At 46.1% G+C, this 14,608-nt stretch overlaps 1 protein-coding gene and 1 long non-coding RNA gene across 5 annotated transcripts in view; one reads left to right on the top strand and one right to left on the bottom strand.

Moving 5' to 3' along the window:
• Window positions 1-5,308: 5,308 nt before the first annotated feature.
• Window positions 5,309-9,053, bottom strand: LOC146766331 (uncharacterized). Its single transcript, XR_014958227.1, has 3 exons — window positions 8,937-9,053; window positions 5,596-6,269; window positions 5,309-5,444 (listed from the first exon to the last, which is right to left on the bottom strand). It is a non-coding gene; the product is annotated as an uncharacterized LOC146766331 (long non-coding RNA).
• Window positions 8,614-14,608, top strand: part of FAM120A (family with sequence similarity 120 member A) — a 47,892-nt gene continuing 41,897 nt past the window's right edge. Inside the window, exon 1 of one of the 4 annotated variants that reach the window (XM_021539555.3) lies at window positions 8,614-9,411. In XM_021539555.3, coding sequence (XP_021395230.2) covers window positions 8,938-9,411 — 474 coding nt within the window. In that variant the 5' untranslated portion in view covers window positions 8,614-8,937. The remainder of the gene's footprint in view (window positions 9,412-14,608) is intronic. The other 3 variants (XM_021539552.3, XM_021539554.4, XM_021539553.3) reach the window with 3 other exon arrangements.

Raw genomic sequence — 14,608 nt, 5'->3', positions numbered from 1 at the left:
TTTGCAGCTCTAAGATGTTACCTAGTTACCAGTGAATCAGAGCCTGGTAACCACTCAGAGAATTCTGGGTTTATTTACAACAAGGTAAGTGACCCTGAATAAGTCAGGCTGGGGACACTTAGGCTGTCCAATTGTACAATAGGATGAGACTCACACAAAATTTTTTTGAAGTGTTAAGATTAAACTTGTAGTATGAAATTCTTTACCATTAGTCTTGACAACACTAATTCTATTTAAGATCTGTTGAACTGGCTTAAAATTAAATTTCAGGTTCCCTTCACCTGCAACCCAGCCCTGAAGCTGTCAAACCCTGTGTTGTCCATCCCATGCCAGAACTTCCCATTTGGCTGGAAGATTGCTATTAGAAGACCATAAGTGGATACCAAAAAAAAGAGGAAAAAGTGAGATTATCCAATTACCTAATTCTGCAAACAGCCATGTTTGCTTGCTTCAGTTTTGAGAAAGATTACTTTCCAAAATTTAGTTTCCTGATGGGGTTTAATCCTCCCCTTTTGTGGCTCTGGACCATCCATACCTCCTGCCTCCTCCAGTGCTGGCTAAACAGGGTTGCTAAGCGACATGTTCTTCTCTTCTGTACTTTAGCAGAGAGGAACAGATCAAAGACACCCACAGCCCTGAATTACTTTATAAATGAATTTAAAGATACACTCTCCAGTGCTGTATTACATGGGGGAGATCAAAAGTTGCTGGGTATAGTGAGAGTAACTGGAAAATTAAACTGATGTCTTCTGGAAGATAAGAATGCTCTCATAAATGAAAGATGTGTAGTATTTGCCTTTTTTCTTGGTGTTTTGGTTTTCTTTTTTCTTTTTCAGAACTCTATTACAATTTTTTAATGCTAATTAACATTTCTAGTTTCATGGTAGTCAAGACATTGAGTGCAGGCCAGGCTGCATGTGTGTACAACTTCCAGAAGTTTCTGTCATTGAGTGACAAGCTTGCAGCAGGGTTTTAACGCTTTTCATCTTTTATATCTATTATACAAAAATATTTAATTCTTTAATTTTTTTTAACATTTTAAACATTCCTGACTGATCTTAGGCAAGAAAGCCACAGGACAAAGTTAAAATGATGTATCTTTAAAAGAATAAATGAAGATATGGAAGTAACCTGTGCAGATCAGACAGAAAACCTATGACACCAACATCTCAGATCTTGCTGAAGAGAATGAAAACCAAATTACTAACCTGTAATTACAAAAGCTGGGAATACACAAGTTTAAACATTGTCTTACAAGATCTTCACTTTCCTGGCATCAGCTCAGCTCGACTGCTCTGTGCAAGCTGTGGGGTTTGTAGGAACAGGCTGGCAGCTGAGGCACATGCTTGCTGAAACAGAAAAGGGAGGAATTATTTGCCCTTGTACCTACTCAGTTTCAAATACCATCAATGATGTAGAAGGAAAAAAACCCCAGCACTCGGTAACAAAGTGCAAGAATTTTTCATGACTTTTCATTTCCAAAGTTGCCACGGCTTGTACGGCCCTCAGAAAATGGGGAGATACACAAAAAACACACTTAAAAGCTTCCTCAGACAAGCAAGACAGATGATTTATATAGAAAATAAAACTCTCAGGTAAGTTTGCTGCAAAAAATTGCATGTAAAATTTTTCCCACATGCGAATCTCATTGCTCTGTAGCAGCCACCTGAGCTGCACAAGCAAATGTCTCCTTTAGGGCTGTTTCAGGGCCTTGCTCAGGCAGAGGTGCTCTTGCAGCTTCAGGCACAACACCACTGGGGGAAGGAGTGCACAGAGGATACCACTCTCTTCACTGTGTGCCTGGTCAGAGAATGGAGCAAGCTCCTCACTCTTGTCCTAGGCCAGCAATCTCACATCAAACTGAGGGTAGATTTGTGAAACTAATACAGACTAATATAGTCTGGGACTATAAAGTGATTAATCTCACATAAATCTTCACACACACAAAAAAAGAACAAAAAAACAAAAAAACACAAACAACCAAACAAAAACAAACAGCATTAGGATTCGTTTACATGCATTTTATTTTCCAATGAGAAAAAAAGCCTCCCTTTTGTTCCTGCATCATTAACAGTCTCATTAACAGTCTCTTCCGAATTTTGACCGATTATGTTTGGCATGTAAAATCCACTGTACTAAAGCTAACCTACATTCTCTTAAAAGCATGTATTTTTGAACAGGGTTCAGCCAGCTTCCCCATTTGTAGATATCAATTACACAGGCAAGATAAGTGCTTTACTGTCACTGACAGAATGTTTTATGTATAAACATCTTGACCAGCACTACACTGCCCATGGATAGCACATTTGGTGTGTTTTGGCTGAATTTCTGAAAGGGAAAACTGTGACTTGCACTCTAAATATTTTTTCTGGAGAATAGATTCCTCCACACACTATGAGCATCTTGTACAGAATACAAGTAAACATTTGGGAAGGAATTTCATGCTTATGGCAGGTATTGATTTGCTAGCCTTGGAAACTCTACTCCCTTGGACTCACTGCACAGCACAGCTCTGGCAGTGTGAGCTCTGCAGGCTGGCCACATTCCCACCACATCACTGCTCCTGCTGCAACAGCAAGGAGAGAGTCAGAGAACCCTAGAGTTGAATGGCTTGGAATGGACCTCAAAGATCATTCAGTGCCACCCCTGCCATGGGCAGGGACATCCTCCACTATCCCAGGATGCTCCAGGTCCTGTCCAACCTGGCCTTGGACACTTTCAGGGATGGGGCTTCCACAGCTGCTCTGGGCAGCCTTTGCCAGGGCCTCACCACCCTCATGGCCAAGAATTTCTAATATCTAACCTAAACTTGTCCTCTGTCAGTCTGAAGCCATTATCCCTTGTTTGGTCACTCCAGGTCCTTGTGAACAGCCTCTTTCCATTTCTTTTGTAAGGTCCCTTCAGGTACTGGAAGGCTACAACTGAGTCAGCCTGAAGCTTCTCTTCTCCAGGCTGAACAGCCCCAATGCTCTCAGCCTTTCCTTGTAGCAGAGGTGCTCCATCCTTCTGATCATCTTGGCGGCCTCCTCTGGACTTGCTCTAACAGATTGATGTTCTTCCTGGCTGTGCAAGCAGCTTGTTAGGATCTGCATTTCTGGTGAGTTTATTCAAACATTTTGACCATGCCGTGTTCAGGGATGCAGTTCAATCAAGCTAGTATTTTATCTTAATGGAAAAATGATCTGAAGTGGCCTTGTTGTAAGAATTTTAGTTAATTTTTATTAATATTGGTAGAATTTTGTTTAATGAATGTAAGTAAATTTGATTCACTGCTTCTCTTTCCTTACTTCCAGAATCCTGCAACAACCTGTGGTACAGCTAGGCTGTTGGATCCCAGATGTGAACAGCCCAGGCTGGGCTTAGGCCTGGGAACAGGAGATGATGCTCTTGACATGTGGGAAGGCAGTGAAGGCCTTTGAGAACATTAATAACATTAGCTGATGCTTCTACAGTGCTGTGCCTGCACCTGCTTAAAGCTCAACATAGACTATGAGTAATTACTGATCTGGATGTCTCTGAAAATAGCAGCAGCATTTAAATTATCATTAAAATACAATTAGCAGCCCTTTGAACAGAATGCTGCCATTCAGAGCAGTCTAATTGGTGGCTCGTGGGCCAGTTCTGGACAACAGGAAGATTGTCTGCTTCTCCAAATGCACCAGCTCAAGGAGCACCCTGTCCCAGGAGTGGTGGCTGTGCCTCTGGGATGGATATGGGAGAGCCATTATGTGACAGGAAAGGAACAGCACAAACTATTCCTTATGTCCAGGCCACTACTTTGAAAACTCTGCATTTATGAACCTCATTTCATTCTGTGTGTGCTGATTCAAGTAGGCGCAGCACCAGAACTTTATACTTTGCATTTCAAATAAATTTAATGTTTTTAAATACCTCCATTTTAGACTCTGCAGCAAGAACTGTAGGGATGAAATACGGGCAGACCATGGTAAGACACGCAACTATGTGATCCACATCTACAGGTGGTGTGCTGGCAGACTGTGCTGCTGTGCGTTTGGGCAAGATAAAGATATCAGCTGCTGTAGCAGACTGAAAGTGAAGGTCTGGCATGGATGGTATTCCCAAACCTGGCAGCCCTACCCCACATTTAAGTAGCTAATTCTGTTACTTCCATGCCTGAGATACTTGTGTTAATCTCAAAAATGCCAACAAAAATGACATGTTTTTAAAGTGTTCCAAGTGATAGCTGCTCTTCTGAAATGGCCACAGTAGATGTATTTTACCTCGGATGTGCTCTCATGATACCACTGGCAAGTGCATCTTATCTGTTATAATATCAACCTGTAGAATTCTACTAGTATCTTTTTGTAATATTATTGGTAGTCTCGCAAAAACTGCAGTAGAATAGGCTTTAAACCCAGGCTTTTTGTATGTCTCAAACCACTGCCACAGGAACAGCGCACTACTTACTGTTCCAGGTTTTTGAAGAAGCAGTGCTACTGCTCCCCAACAGCTCTCACTGCCTGCTCCATAATGCCCTTATTATTTATACTTTTTCTCTTGAAAATTCAAGTTTAGAACTTAAAATTTTCATGCTTTTGTTTCTTAAAACTAATCAAAGGCAGCTAATGGCCCTGATGTAATCTGTGTAGAGTGTGCTGTGGCTGAGCATCCACTGCTGTGAAAGCGCCGCTTGTTCTCTGAAAGGAGGAATTCTTTCAGCCAGCGACTTTGCCCCCTCCTCCTCCAGCTTGCTTCTCCCAGGCGCTTGGAGGACTCACAGTCAGTCATTTTCTTGCCCTAAAAGTTTGCTGGAGCAACACCATCATACTCCACATTACCCCACATATGCCAAGGGCCAAACTTCTAAAAGGCTGGCCTCTATGGACAATCAGAAATGTTGAGTTTGAGCATAGCAGTGGCTCCAGTAAAGTATGCTACCTTTTGAATAATCTTTTCTTTGGATTGGTGGTCCCTAGAAAGCTGATGCAGAGACCAATAAGTATTTTAAATAAGTCAGTGATATGCCTTCTACATTCACATCTTTGTCCTAAGAGGAAAATCTTCCATCCGAAGTATCACAGATATTTAAAAAAAGTTATTATATGCTTAAGCAAGATGGTGTTTGTTGATATTTTGTGGAGATACCTGAATGTGAAAAACCTCCTCCTATAAATGTTGTGTGATGGTGTATAGTTTAATTGTAGCAATGTAAGAGACAAGAAAGGGATGTCACACGTGGTAGCAAATATGATGATACAAAATCAGAGCAAGATTGCAACAAGTGACAAATTTTATCCCCAATACTTTTTCAAACCTCAACATTTTTTCTTCAATTTATTTTATTTTTGCAACTTTTTCCGACTAAGTGACAGGCATGCCTAGAACTGCAAGTGCTTAAGTCGCAATGCAGAAAAGCACCTGCCCACAGGGTGAGCCCATGGCCACCTGTAGATCTGGCAGTGAGGTGAAGGCTGAGAGCTCTTCTACAGCAGCAAGAATGGGGAAGTTCGGGGGTGGCAGGTCCACAGCAAGATGCACCAAGGTGAGAAAAGAGGAGAAATATTAAGGGAAATTACACTGAACAAGTGTTTCCCATTGATAACTTATTTATCTATTCCTCCCAGGCAGACGTACCTTTCAGGTCACAGTGGCTAGTCTTTTCCACAGTCTGTGTCCATGTTCATCTTGCTGTGGGACTGACTTTCCTTAACAGAGCAACCAAGACTAAACTGATAACATTCACCTCTGCTCTTGCTCTGACATGGTTATTTGTTAGTTCTTCCTAATGACTGTTCAGTTCCTTCCTTTGAGGGAGCCACTCCTAATTTGCCTCTGTTCAGGTTGGATAATGAGTCACTGGCTTTAATAGCAACTGCTATTAACCCTTCCTTACACAACCAGCATCTGGGAACTGTGGAACACGTTGTGTCTCAGTGCTAAGCAAGAAGATTGATGAATCCTGCAGGCTTTCTGTTGCTGGTTGATGAAAAACACTTTCTTTGTCTTGTGTCTTTAATTAATTGCTCTTTGAGTCTAGCTTAATCTACCTGCTTTCCAGAGTAATTTTGTTTTCCATAAATTTAACTTATTTTCCACTGTCTTCTTGTCTGACCAAACTTTTAGTTTATATTAAATATTAACCTTGCTTCCCCTTATGCTTTTCCTCTCTCTTTCTTCTCATTGGGAAGGGAGGGCTGTGTTTGTGGCTGGGCACAAGCTGGCAGTGCTCAGTTCTGCTGTGCCTCCCTGACTCCAAAGATGCTGACAGCCAGGCTCCTGGTGGCAGGTGCTCTGGACTAGTTTGCTTCCTAAACAACAAAACAGAAAAAAATACATCTTTTATTTATAGAATATTTGGCATTCCTAAGACTATTGAGCTTGAAGACCCTGTGAGACAATTAATGATAAGAAGTGAATTCTTCTTGACTCAATTATTACTCACAAGACTACTTACAGAATGGCTTGTTTGTGATCAAGCTTTGCACTATTGGAGTATTGGATACATGCAGGGCTGTCTGAAAGTCTGATTTTTAGACACCTCATGGATGGCAGTATGTGTTATTTTGAACAAATTTTGGTAATTTTTAGAATATTTGAAATTCTGAAGTTCTTTCTCATTGATCCCCTTTCCTTATATTAGCACTATTGGCCTGCTACCATATTTTGTGTGTTCCTCAGAGAGTTCCAAATAGTTTTATGATTTCGATGTTACTATAACATATCTATTCTTATAGGGTAATTTAAGAATTCTAAGGGAAAAATAGTTCAGAAAGAGACCAGAATATTTACTTAGGAAACCACACTCTCAGATTACAGCAAAAACAGATTTCCAAAAAGAAACATACACTTGTCATTGATTACTTCCATAGCTTTTCCAGGATTCTTTACTCCATCATCCTGATGCTGCACCAGTTGGGCTCAGACACACACCCATGGCATTCACTGCCTGGAAGTGAGCTGGCCCACTCCTGCTGCAACAGCTATTCCCTGCTGGGAATATTTACTGTGGGTGCCAATCCAGCCTGACTGAAATCTCATTAACAATATGCTTTTCCTCATTAATAAAGCATATAATAATTAATAAAATATTAATGCAAACATACAGCATCAGCAGCTTGATACTTCCTGTAGTTTTCCAACACCTGAACAGCAGAGAACTGCACAGATGTTGTGGTATTACTGCACTGATAAACTTGCAGGAAATCTCTGGAGCTTGGGCACCTTGGCCTTTTAAGAAACGATTTCTTCTGGTAAAATCAAAGACAGTTAATTCCTCACTGCCTGTGCAGTGAAGAACAGATTTCTTCCAGTAGTTGATACTAATGCTCATGTATGCATTTCTTCCCTGATAGTTGATACTTATGCTTATTTACCAGCTATGGCAACAGTTTGGCTGCCCTGTGGATGGCAGATCTCAAGATGCAAGCAGTTGCCACTTTAAGCATGTCTAAGGTGAAAAGGCTACCAAAATTCTTGAGGAAGGTGATTGTGAATCTCTATTCTGCACTGGCGTGGCCTCACCTCAAGTCTTGTGTGCAGTTTCAGGTGCCACGATACAAGAAAGATCTTAAGCAATTAGAGAATATCCAAAGGAGGGCAGTGAAGATGGTGAAGGGTCTGGAGGGGCCCTACAAAGAGTGGCTGAGGACACTTGGTTTGCTCAGCTGGAGGAGGGAAGATTGAGGTCAGACCTCACCAGGGCTGCAGCTCCTGCCGAGGAGGCAGCTCCAATCTCTGCTCCCGAAGACAGGGACAGCACCCAGGGAACAGCTGGAGCTGGGCCAGGGGAGGGTTAGGCTGGGTATCAGGGAAAGGCTCTTCCCCCAGAGGGTGCTGGGGCACTGAATAGACTCCCCAGGGTTTGGCCATGTCCCCAAGGCTGCCAGAGCTCCAGGAGCATTTGAACAACACTCTCAGGGATACTCGGGGTGGGACTGTTGGGGAGTCCGTGCAGGAGCTGAACTCGATGATCCTTGTAGGTCCCTTCCAACTCGGGGTATTCTACAACCTGGAAGCTTTACCAGCAGCAGCCAACGCTCAGCCGGGATAGGCCAGGCCAGCCGGTCACCTTTCCTGGAGGCGCTATGGCCAGGTCGGGTGCGGCATCAGGCCAGGAGCCCCGCGGCGCCTCGCCGGAACCGAACCGCTGCGGGAACACTTCTCCTGCCCTGTCACGGCCGGACACCCCCGAGCAACACGTGCCCGGGGCGCCGCTCTCCCCAGCTGGGCCCGCCACGGCGGCCGTGGGGCTGATGGAGCGCTGCTGGGGCTAGGACCGGGCCATGCCGATCCGAGCCGAGCCGAGCCCGGAGAATTCTGCCCCGGATCCCGCCGCCGCACGCCGCCCCCGGCCTCCTCCACCTCCTCCTCCTCCTCCTCCCTTCTTCGCTGCCTCCCCTCCCCTTCCCCGCCACTCGCTTCCGCCGCGCTCCCGCGCATGCCCGGGTTATGCAACGGCCCCGGCGGTTGGGCCGGGCCGGGCCAGAGCCGCAGGGCAGGGCAGAGCAGGGGGCCGTGAGGGGTGAGGGGCCCCGAGCACGGGCGGCGCCGAGGGCGCTCCGCTCTCCCCGCGCTCCCGCTGCGGCTCCGCACGGTGTGTGAGTGGCAGCGGCACCGCCGCCAAGTCCCGCCCGTTCCGCTCTCGCTGCCGCAGGCGGCGGCGGCGGCGGCGGGTTGGCTTCCTGCGCGCCCGGCCGCTCCCCCGCCCCCCGGCAGTCGGAGCCGCAGCCGCCCGGATCCCCGAGCTATGGCTCTGTGAGCGCAGCACATGGCGGCCGCGGCAGCCATGAGCCCCCCACTAATCTATACAACTCCCCCCTGATCGGCCACCGACGGCAGCCAGCGCTCCCACCCGGCTCCACCGCTCCCACCGCCCGCCCGCCGCCGCCGCGCCGCCCGGCTCGAGCCCAGACCCCGCTGCTGCCGCCGCCGCCGGGCCCCCGCTCGCCCGCCCGCCGCCGCCGCCCGGTCCTCACCATGGGAGTGCAGGGATTCCAGGACTACATCGAGAAGCACTGCCCCAGCGCCGTGGTGCCCGTCGAGCTGCAGAAGCTGGCGCGGGGCAGCCTCGTGGGTGGGGGCCGCCAGCGGCCCCCCCAGACCCCGCTGCGCCTTCTCATCGACGCCGACAACTGCCTGCACCGGCTCTACGGCGGCTTCTACACGGACTGGGTGAGCGGCGGGCAGTGGAACCACATGCTGGGCTACCTGGCGGCCCTGGCCAAGGCCTGCTTCAACGGCAACATCGAGCTCTTCGTCTTCTTCAACGGCGCCCTGGAGAAGGCCCGGCTGCACGAGTGGGTGAAGCGCCAGGGCAACGAGCGCCAGACGGCGCAGCAGATCGTCAGCCACGTCCAGAACAAGGGCACCCCGCCGCCCAAGGTCTGGTTCCTGCCGCCCGTCTGCATGGCGCACTGCATCCGCCTGGCCCTCATCCGCTTCCACATCAAGGTGAGGAGGAGCCCGGGGTCCCCCCCGCCCGGGGGTCCCGGCGCCCCCTCCCCGCCGCTCCCTCCCGGCTCCAAGATGGCAGCGGGGGCTGCCCGCGGGGGGAGGGAGGGCACCCTCAGCCGCTCCCCTCAGCGCCTCAAAATGTCGCCCAGACCCGCGGGGGCGGCACAACTTTCGGCGGCCTCAATCCCCGAGGAATTTTGACTTATTTACATGGCATTGCCCGCCGCCTCGCCAAGGCCGGAGGCCGGGAGGCCTTGGCGGGGCGACTGGCAGCGCCCATGGCCCGGCCCGCAGCAGGGCGGCTTCTGCCTCCATGTTCTTTCGTTCTGTTGCCTCAAAATGTCCCTTCTTGCCTTGTGGGCTGTGGTGCGGCAGGGGAGAGCGGGTGGGCGAAAAGCATCTCTATAGTTATTAAGGGGAGATAAAAATAATTAATCGGTTTAGTTCTCGCGCAGAATGGATCTGCAACAAGTTCTCGGCTGAGGCGAGGTGTTTTAAACTTGGGCTGAAGGCGAAATGCCTCGCTGCAAAAAACAGAGGGGTGCCACTTCTGGCTTTATGGAGGTTTTCGTGTTTGCTCAGGGTTTTCTCAGTATCAACAAGCTTTTAGAACCAGTTGTAGACTAACTGGCTCCTTACTCCATAAGCAACACTTCTAGTTTGTGCAATCGGCAGTGCCAAGCTGACAGTCCTTCTTTTAAACGCCTTATTTTAAGGGGCAACCTCACTTTTCCCGCCCCAGAAACTGCCCTTCATGTCGGAGCTGGGCTCTATGGCCATCTTGCGCTCGAAGGCTAGGATTTCAAAGGTTGCAGGATATGACCACGTCGAATCTCTCCACATGGCGTTCCTGATTTAGGATGGTTTCTGTTCAGCTGAGCGATTGTCTATATTGAAACAAAAGACGCTGGAAAAGCAATCCCAGGGATGAAGCTGCAGTTTCAGGAGTTGTCTGCTCACCTTCCTGCTGGTGGGGGAAGAGCAGCAGGAGGAAAACACGTACTCGTAGGCTTTATTATCTTAAATTACTTGTGTAGAAAAATATTATGTTACCTTCGGAATTGCTCGGTCACTAGTAGCACCTTAATGTTACTTGGCCTTTCAGCGGATTAGAAACATTCTGGCTGGGCTGCAGCCCTGGGGTACAGAGGCCTCTCTCCAAGGAGCTCACCCCACAGGTGTCTTGGGGTGAAGTTCCTTCTAGTACTGCCAGCAGGGTGGGAATCATGTTGCTCCCTCACAGTGCCCTGCTCGCTGGGCCCGGCCCATCGGTGGAGGAGCACCGAGCTAGAGCACAGCCATCCTGAGTTCAGGCCACTCGGCAGTGGAGGTCCCACCCTGTGGTGGCCCCGGCCGTGGTGGGGATTGGGGCGCCAGGCCAAGCCGGTATGGAATGAACTGGAAGTGGAGGTGAAGCTTGTTCTTGCAGGGCACATGCAGCTTTGCCAAACGTGATGCCTTGGGCTTAGCCTTGGTCAAAGTGAGGAGGTTATGGCTGTGTCTGCTGCAGTCATTTTTCCTGGTCATGGTAGAAGCCAAGTGGTGTTATGTTTTTTGGATGGTGGGAATTTGCATGATAAGTAAAACATCCTATCATTTGAACTTTTGGAGACCTTTTGTAGCTAAGAAATTATTTTGTTCTTTCAGCAAAAAGTTTTAGGGCCCATGCAGTGAAGGTCCTTACCTTGACCAGTTTGTGGTTGCATTACAAATCTTCCTCATTTGTTATTGAGACCTAGAGATCATTAGTAAAAGCAACGAATGGGGTAAAATAAGGATTTTTTTTCCTTTTAATGTGTTAGAAACTTGTTTTAATGCAATATAGAAATGCATAGTACTCAACAGGAAGCCAGCTGTTTTGATATCAGTGGGAATTTAGTGCTTCCAGTAGTTTTGTGGTATGTTGAAGTGGCTGTTCATTTGTTAAGCATTTTCTGTTACAGACCTGACTTGGGTACATTAAATCTGAACAGAGTTGCTGCATTTCACAGTGGTATTACCTGTAGCATTTTGTTTACTTTCCAGTGTAGCAGCTTTAGCTCATTTATGGTTTCTTGGTGACAGGCCTTATTCCTAATCTATGGAAGCAATTATTAGAGTGTAAGCACACTTAAACTGTGTGCCTTTTCTGTCATTAAAAAAATACCCCAAACTTGGAAAATCTCATGAAATACAGTATCCCCCCCAGTTTGATGGAGAAGGTTTATGAGGTATATATTTATTTGTCTGTGTTGGGTTAGTCCTGGGAGTTGGCAGCTTATTACCAGACACCGAGGGGTGTGGGTGGAGAGGTTGTTGCTGTCCACACCACTGAGCCACCACCATGCATGTCCCAACTGCACTGGTTCTCTGCATTGCTCAGCTGTCCTGGGGATGGGAAGGATATCAGCAATTTCTGTTTGATGTTCATTTTTTTTCATTTGTCAAGAAACTCTTTTGATAAATCTAATTGTAATGGATTAATTTTCAGGTTAGGAAGGATGTTTCATGGTTATAGTTGTCACATGCATAATACACATCAAAGATACTGCTGAGCTTAAAGCACATCTGCTGTTCTTCTTCTCTTACATGATTCATTATATTTCTAAACCTGCTTTGTTACATGTATCTGTTTTTCTCTAAATCCTCCTTCAGTTTTATTATCACTCTCACTCTGGTGTAGCCCTCCTCATGGGCACAGAGCAAATGCATCTTGAAAATGCAATTTTTATCTACATGTATAGCTGATTTAAAAAATCTACATATGCCTAAGACAGTTGTTAAATTGTAATGTTTTCTCACTTTGTTTTGAGAAGTTGGGTTTGAGAAGACTGATTTAATTTAAATATTAAACTGATTTTCATATTTTTGGGAAACATTTGAGTCTGGAGTAGGTTTCTGTGTGAAGGAAGGAACTGGCCTTGAATTTAATCCAGTTTGTTAGTTAGAGAGGAGAAAAAGTAATGTCTTCTATCCAGAACAATTATAAATCATTCACAGATGGTTTCAGCAGGATATAAAAATAACAGGTTCCTCCAGGTTATAACAAATATCCTGTGGGTTCTTAGTTTCATTGTGACCTGGTGTTTTTCAGTTTGGGGAGAATAACTCTTAAACTTTTATGCTAAGTAGTTTTGCTAAAATTTAAATATTTAGGCAGTGGAGTTCTTAATAACTCTAATACTTGGGTAGGCTGTTTTGTTCTCAGTACTTAGAAGGGTGCTCATGTGTATTTACTCAGGCAGGATTCTCTCTTTCTGAACCAGCACCATTAATGTTTATACAAGATTTAGACTTGAAAATTACTCCAAATTTCTGGCTGTGATTTTCACCACATCCCTCTCCCTGGGTTGCTTTTGAAGCCTGCATATTCCTGGGTACCTCTGCATTTGTGAGAGCCATGAGGTCTGTCTCTTGAGTCCTGTCTTGCTAGAGCTTTATGGGTTAACTGTACTTCGGTAAATACAACTTCTTTCCTTGTGATGGTTCAGTTATTTGAACATGGATTCTGGTATTCCCTGAACACACAGCAGATTCATGCTGGGTTAAAGAGCGCTATAAAATGGGGAGGGAACTGGAGGCTGTGGAGGTAGAGGAAATAACTCATAGAAAATCAGAGGAGCTACACACAGAGCTTCTCTTGCCTTATCTGCACACCCATGTCACACCTAGTGCTGCAGAAGGAGTTCTCACTTGGTTTTTTATAGATGAGAGCTCTTTGTGCATGTAGAGAGGTTGGGTTTAGAGATAGGAACATGATGTAAATCTATCTACCCTTAATTAAAAAATACTGGAGGGATTTTTCTAATTTAAAACCTGTGAAGACCGGTGGGTGGGGTGAAGCCTAAGTTGACTTCCTTTAGTTAGGAACTATGTAAATCTGATGTCTTTAAATTTTTCCAAAAATGTTTATGGTTTCTCCCACACCTTATGCTAGAGGACAGCATCATTGTGAGAAAAATGTGTGTGTGTTCTTCTCACAAAGTAAATTTCAAAAACAGTCCATCAAGGAAGTTTCTGAAGAAGTAACATTTTCTGAAGACTACGGGATGGTAGAATTAGTAGTGGTGAGAACTGGTCTCTTTCAGGAGCAGGTGAGGTGCTGGCTGTTTTGCTGCTCAGGATCTGACTTGAAAGGGAGCATCTCATGAAGGTGCATGGGAGAAGTAAAATTTGACATACCTCTCTGAAATATGGTAGTTCAGCATCAGGTTGAGCAAGTGCAAGACATGAATAGAAGAGGAAGTGTCACTATAAACTTGCTGTGGGTGACTGCGGGGCTGTGGAGTTTGGGACCTTGACTCCTGTTCTGCAGAGGAAATAAATAGCCTTGCTGGCACTAAGGCTGTGGTTATGTGTGCTGTGGAGACTGAAGTTAATAGTTTTGTACTAGTTTGTTTTGGGATAGCTTGGTCTCTGTATTGTTGTTAAAATGGAATACTCAATGAGGGTGGGTTATACCAACACCCAACTTCCAAGGGGATTTCTGTATCACTGAGTGTGTATTAAGTCTGTGGATGGCAGAAGCATTAGGGATCCAAAGCCCTCAGCTGGCTGTAGCTGAGTGTGCTTGTGTACATACTGTAATTGTAGCAGTTCTGAACCTGTGTTGGAATGCAGGACTGTAGGTCCTGACCTGTCCTCATGGGATGTTCAGTATAAGCTTCTTGATTAGAAAGGGTTCCTTTTATATATCCAACATTAGGCATTGGCCTGTGTCTTCCTGCACATGTCTTTTCAAATAATCTGATTTCTGTAGCCTAAAATACGTGCTTTGCTAGGCAACAGGAGTGGAGAGGTGAAGTTTGGGCTAAAAACTCAAAGCAGTTTGCACTCAGATACAGTTGTGCATGAAGGGATTAGGCTGAAGGTGGAAATGGGAAAAAAGTTGGCTTAATACAGCAAGGTTTGCATTTGAAAGGTCAACAAAGTTATCTCTGTTCGTCTGGGGTTGTGTTTGGCCTGTTTAAAAGAGGACCAAAAAACTTTCAAAAGTATCATGGGTTTGTTTGATCATGAGGGGCATCTTGGTGTGCTGAACTGCTGGGGTACCCACAGCCTCAAGGCTTTCTTCATGAGCTGGTACAGACACTGGAACAGTAATGTCTTCAGAGTTCAAGTGTTTCTGGTAATAAGCAGTTTTTTCAGATGAGTTCACTATGCCGCTGTGGCATGCTGGCTTCCAGAAGCGTGTGCTGTGCTTCTGAGTGCTCCT

This window comes from Lonchura striata, chromosome 12 (genome assembly GCF_050655825.1).
Source record: "Lonchura striata isolate lonStrDom1 chromosome 12, ASM5065582v1, whole genome shotgun sequence".
NCBI lineage: Eukaryota > Metazoa > Chordata > Aves > Passeriformes > Estrildidae > Lonchura > Lonchura striata.
This window is presented reverse-complemented; position numbering and strand designations above follow the sequence as displayed.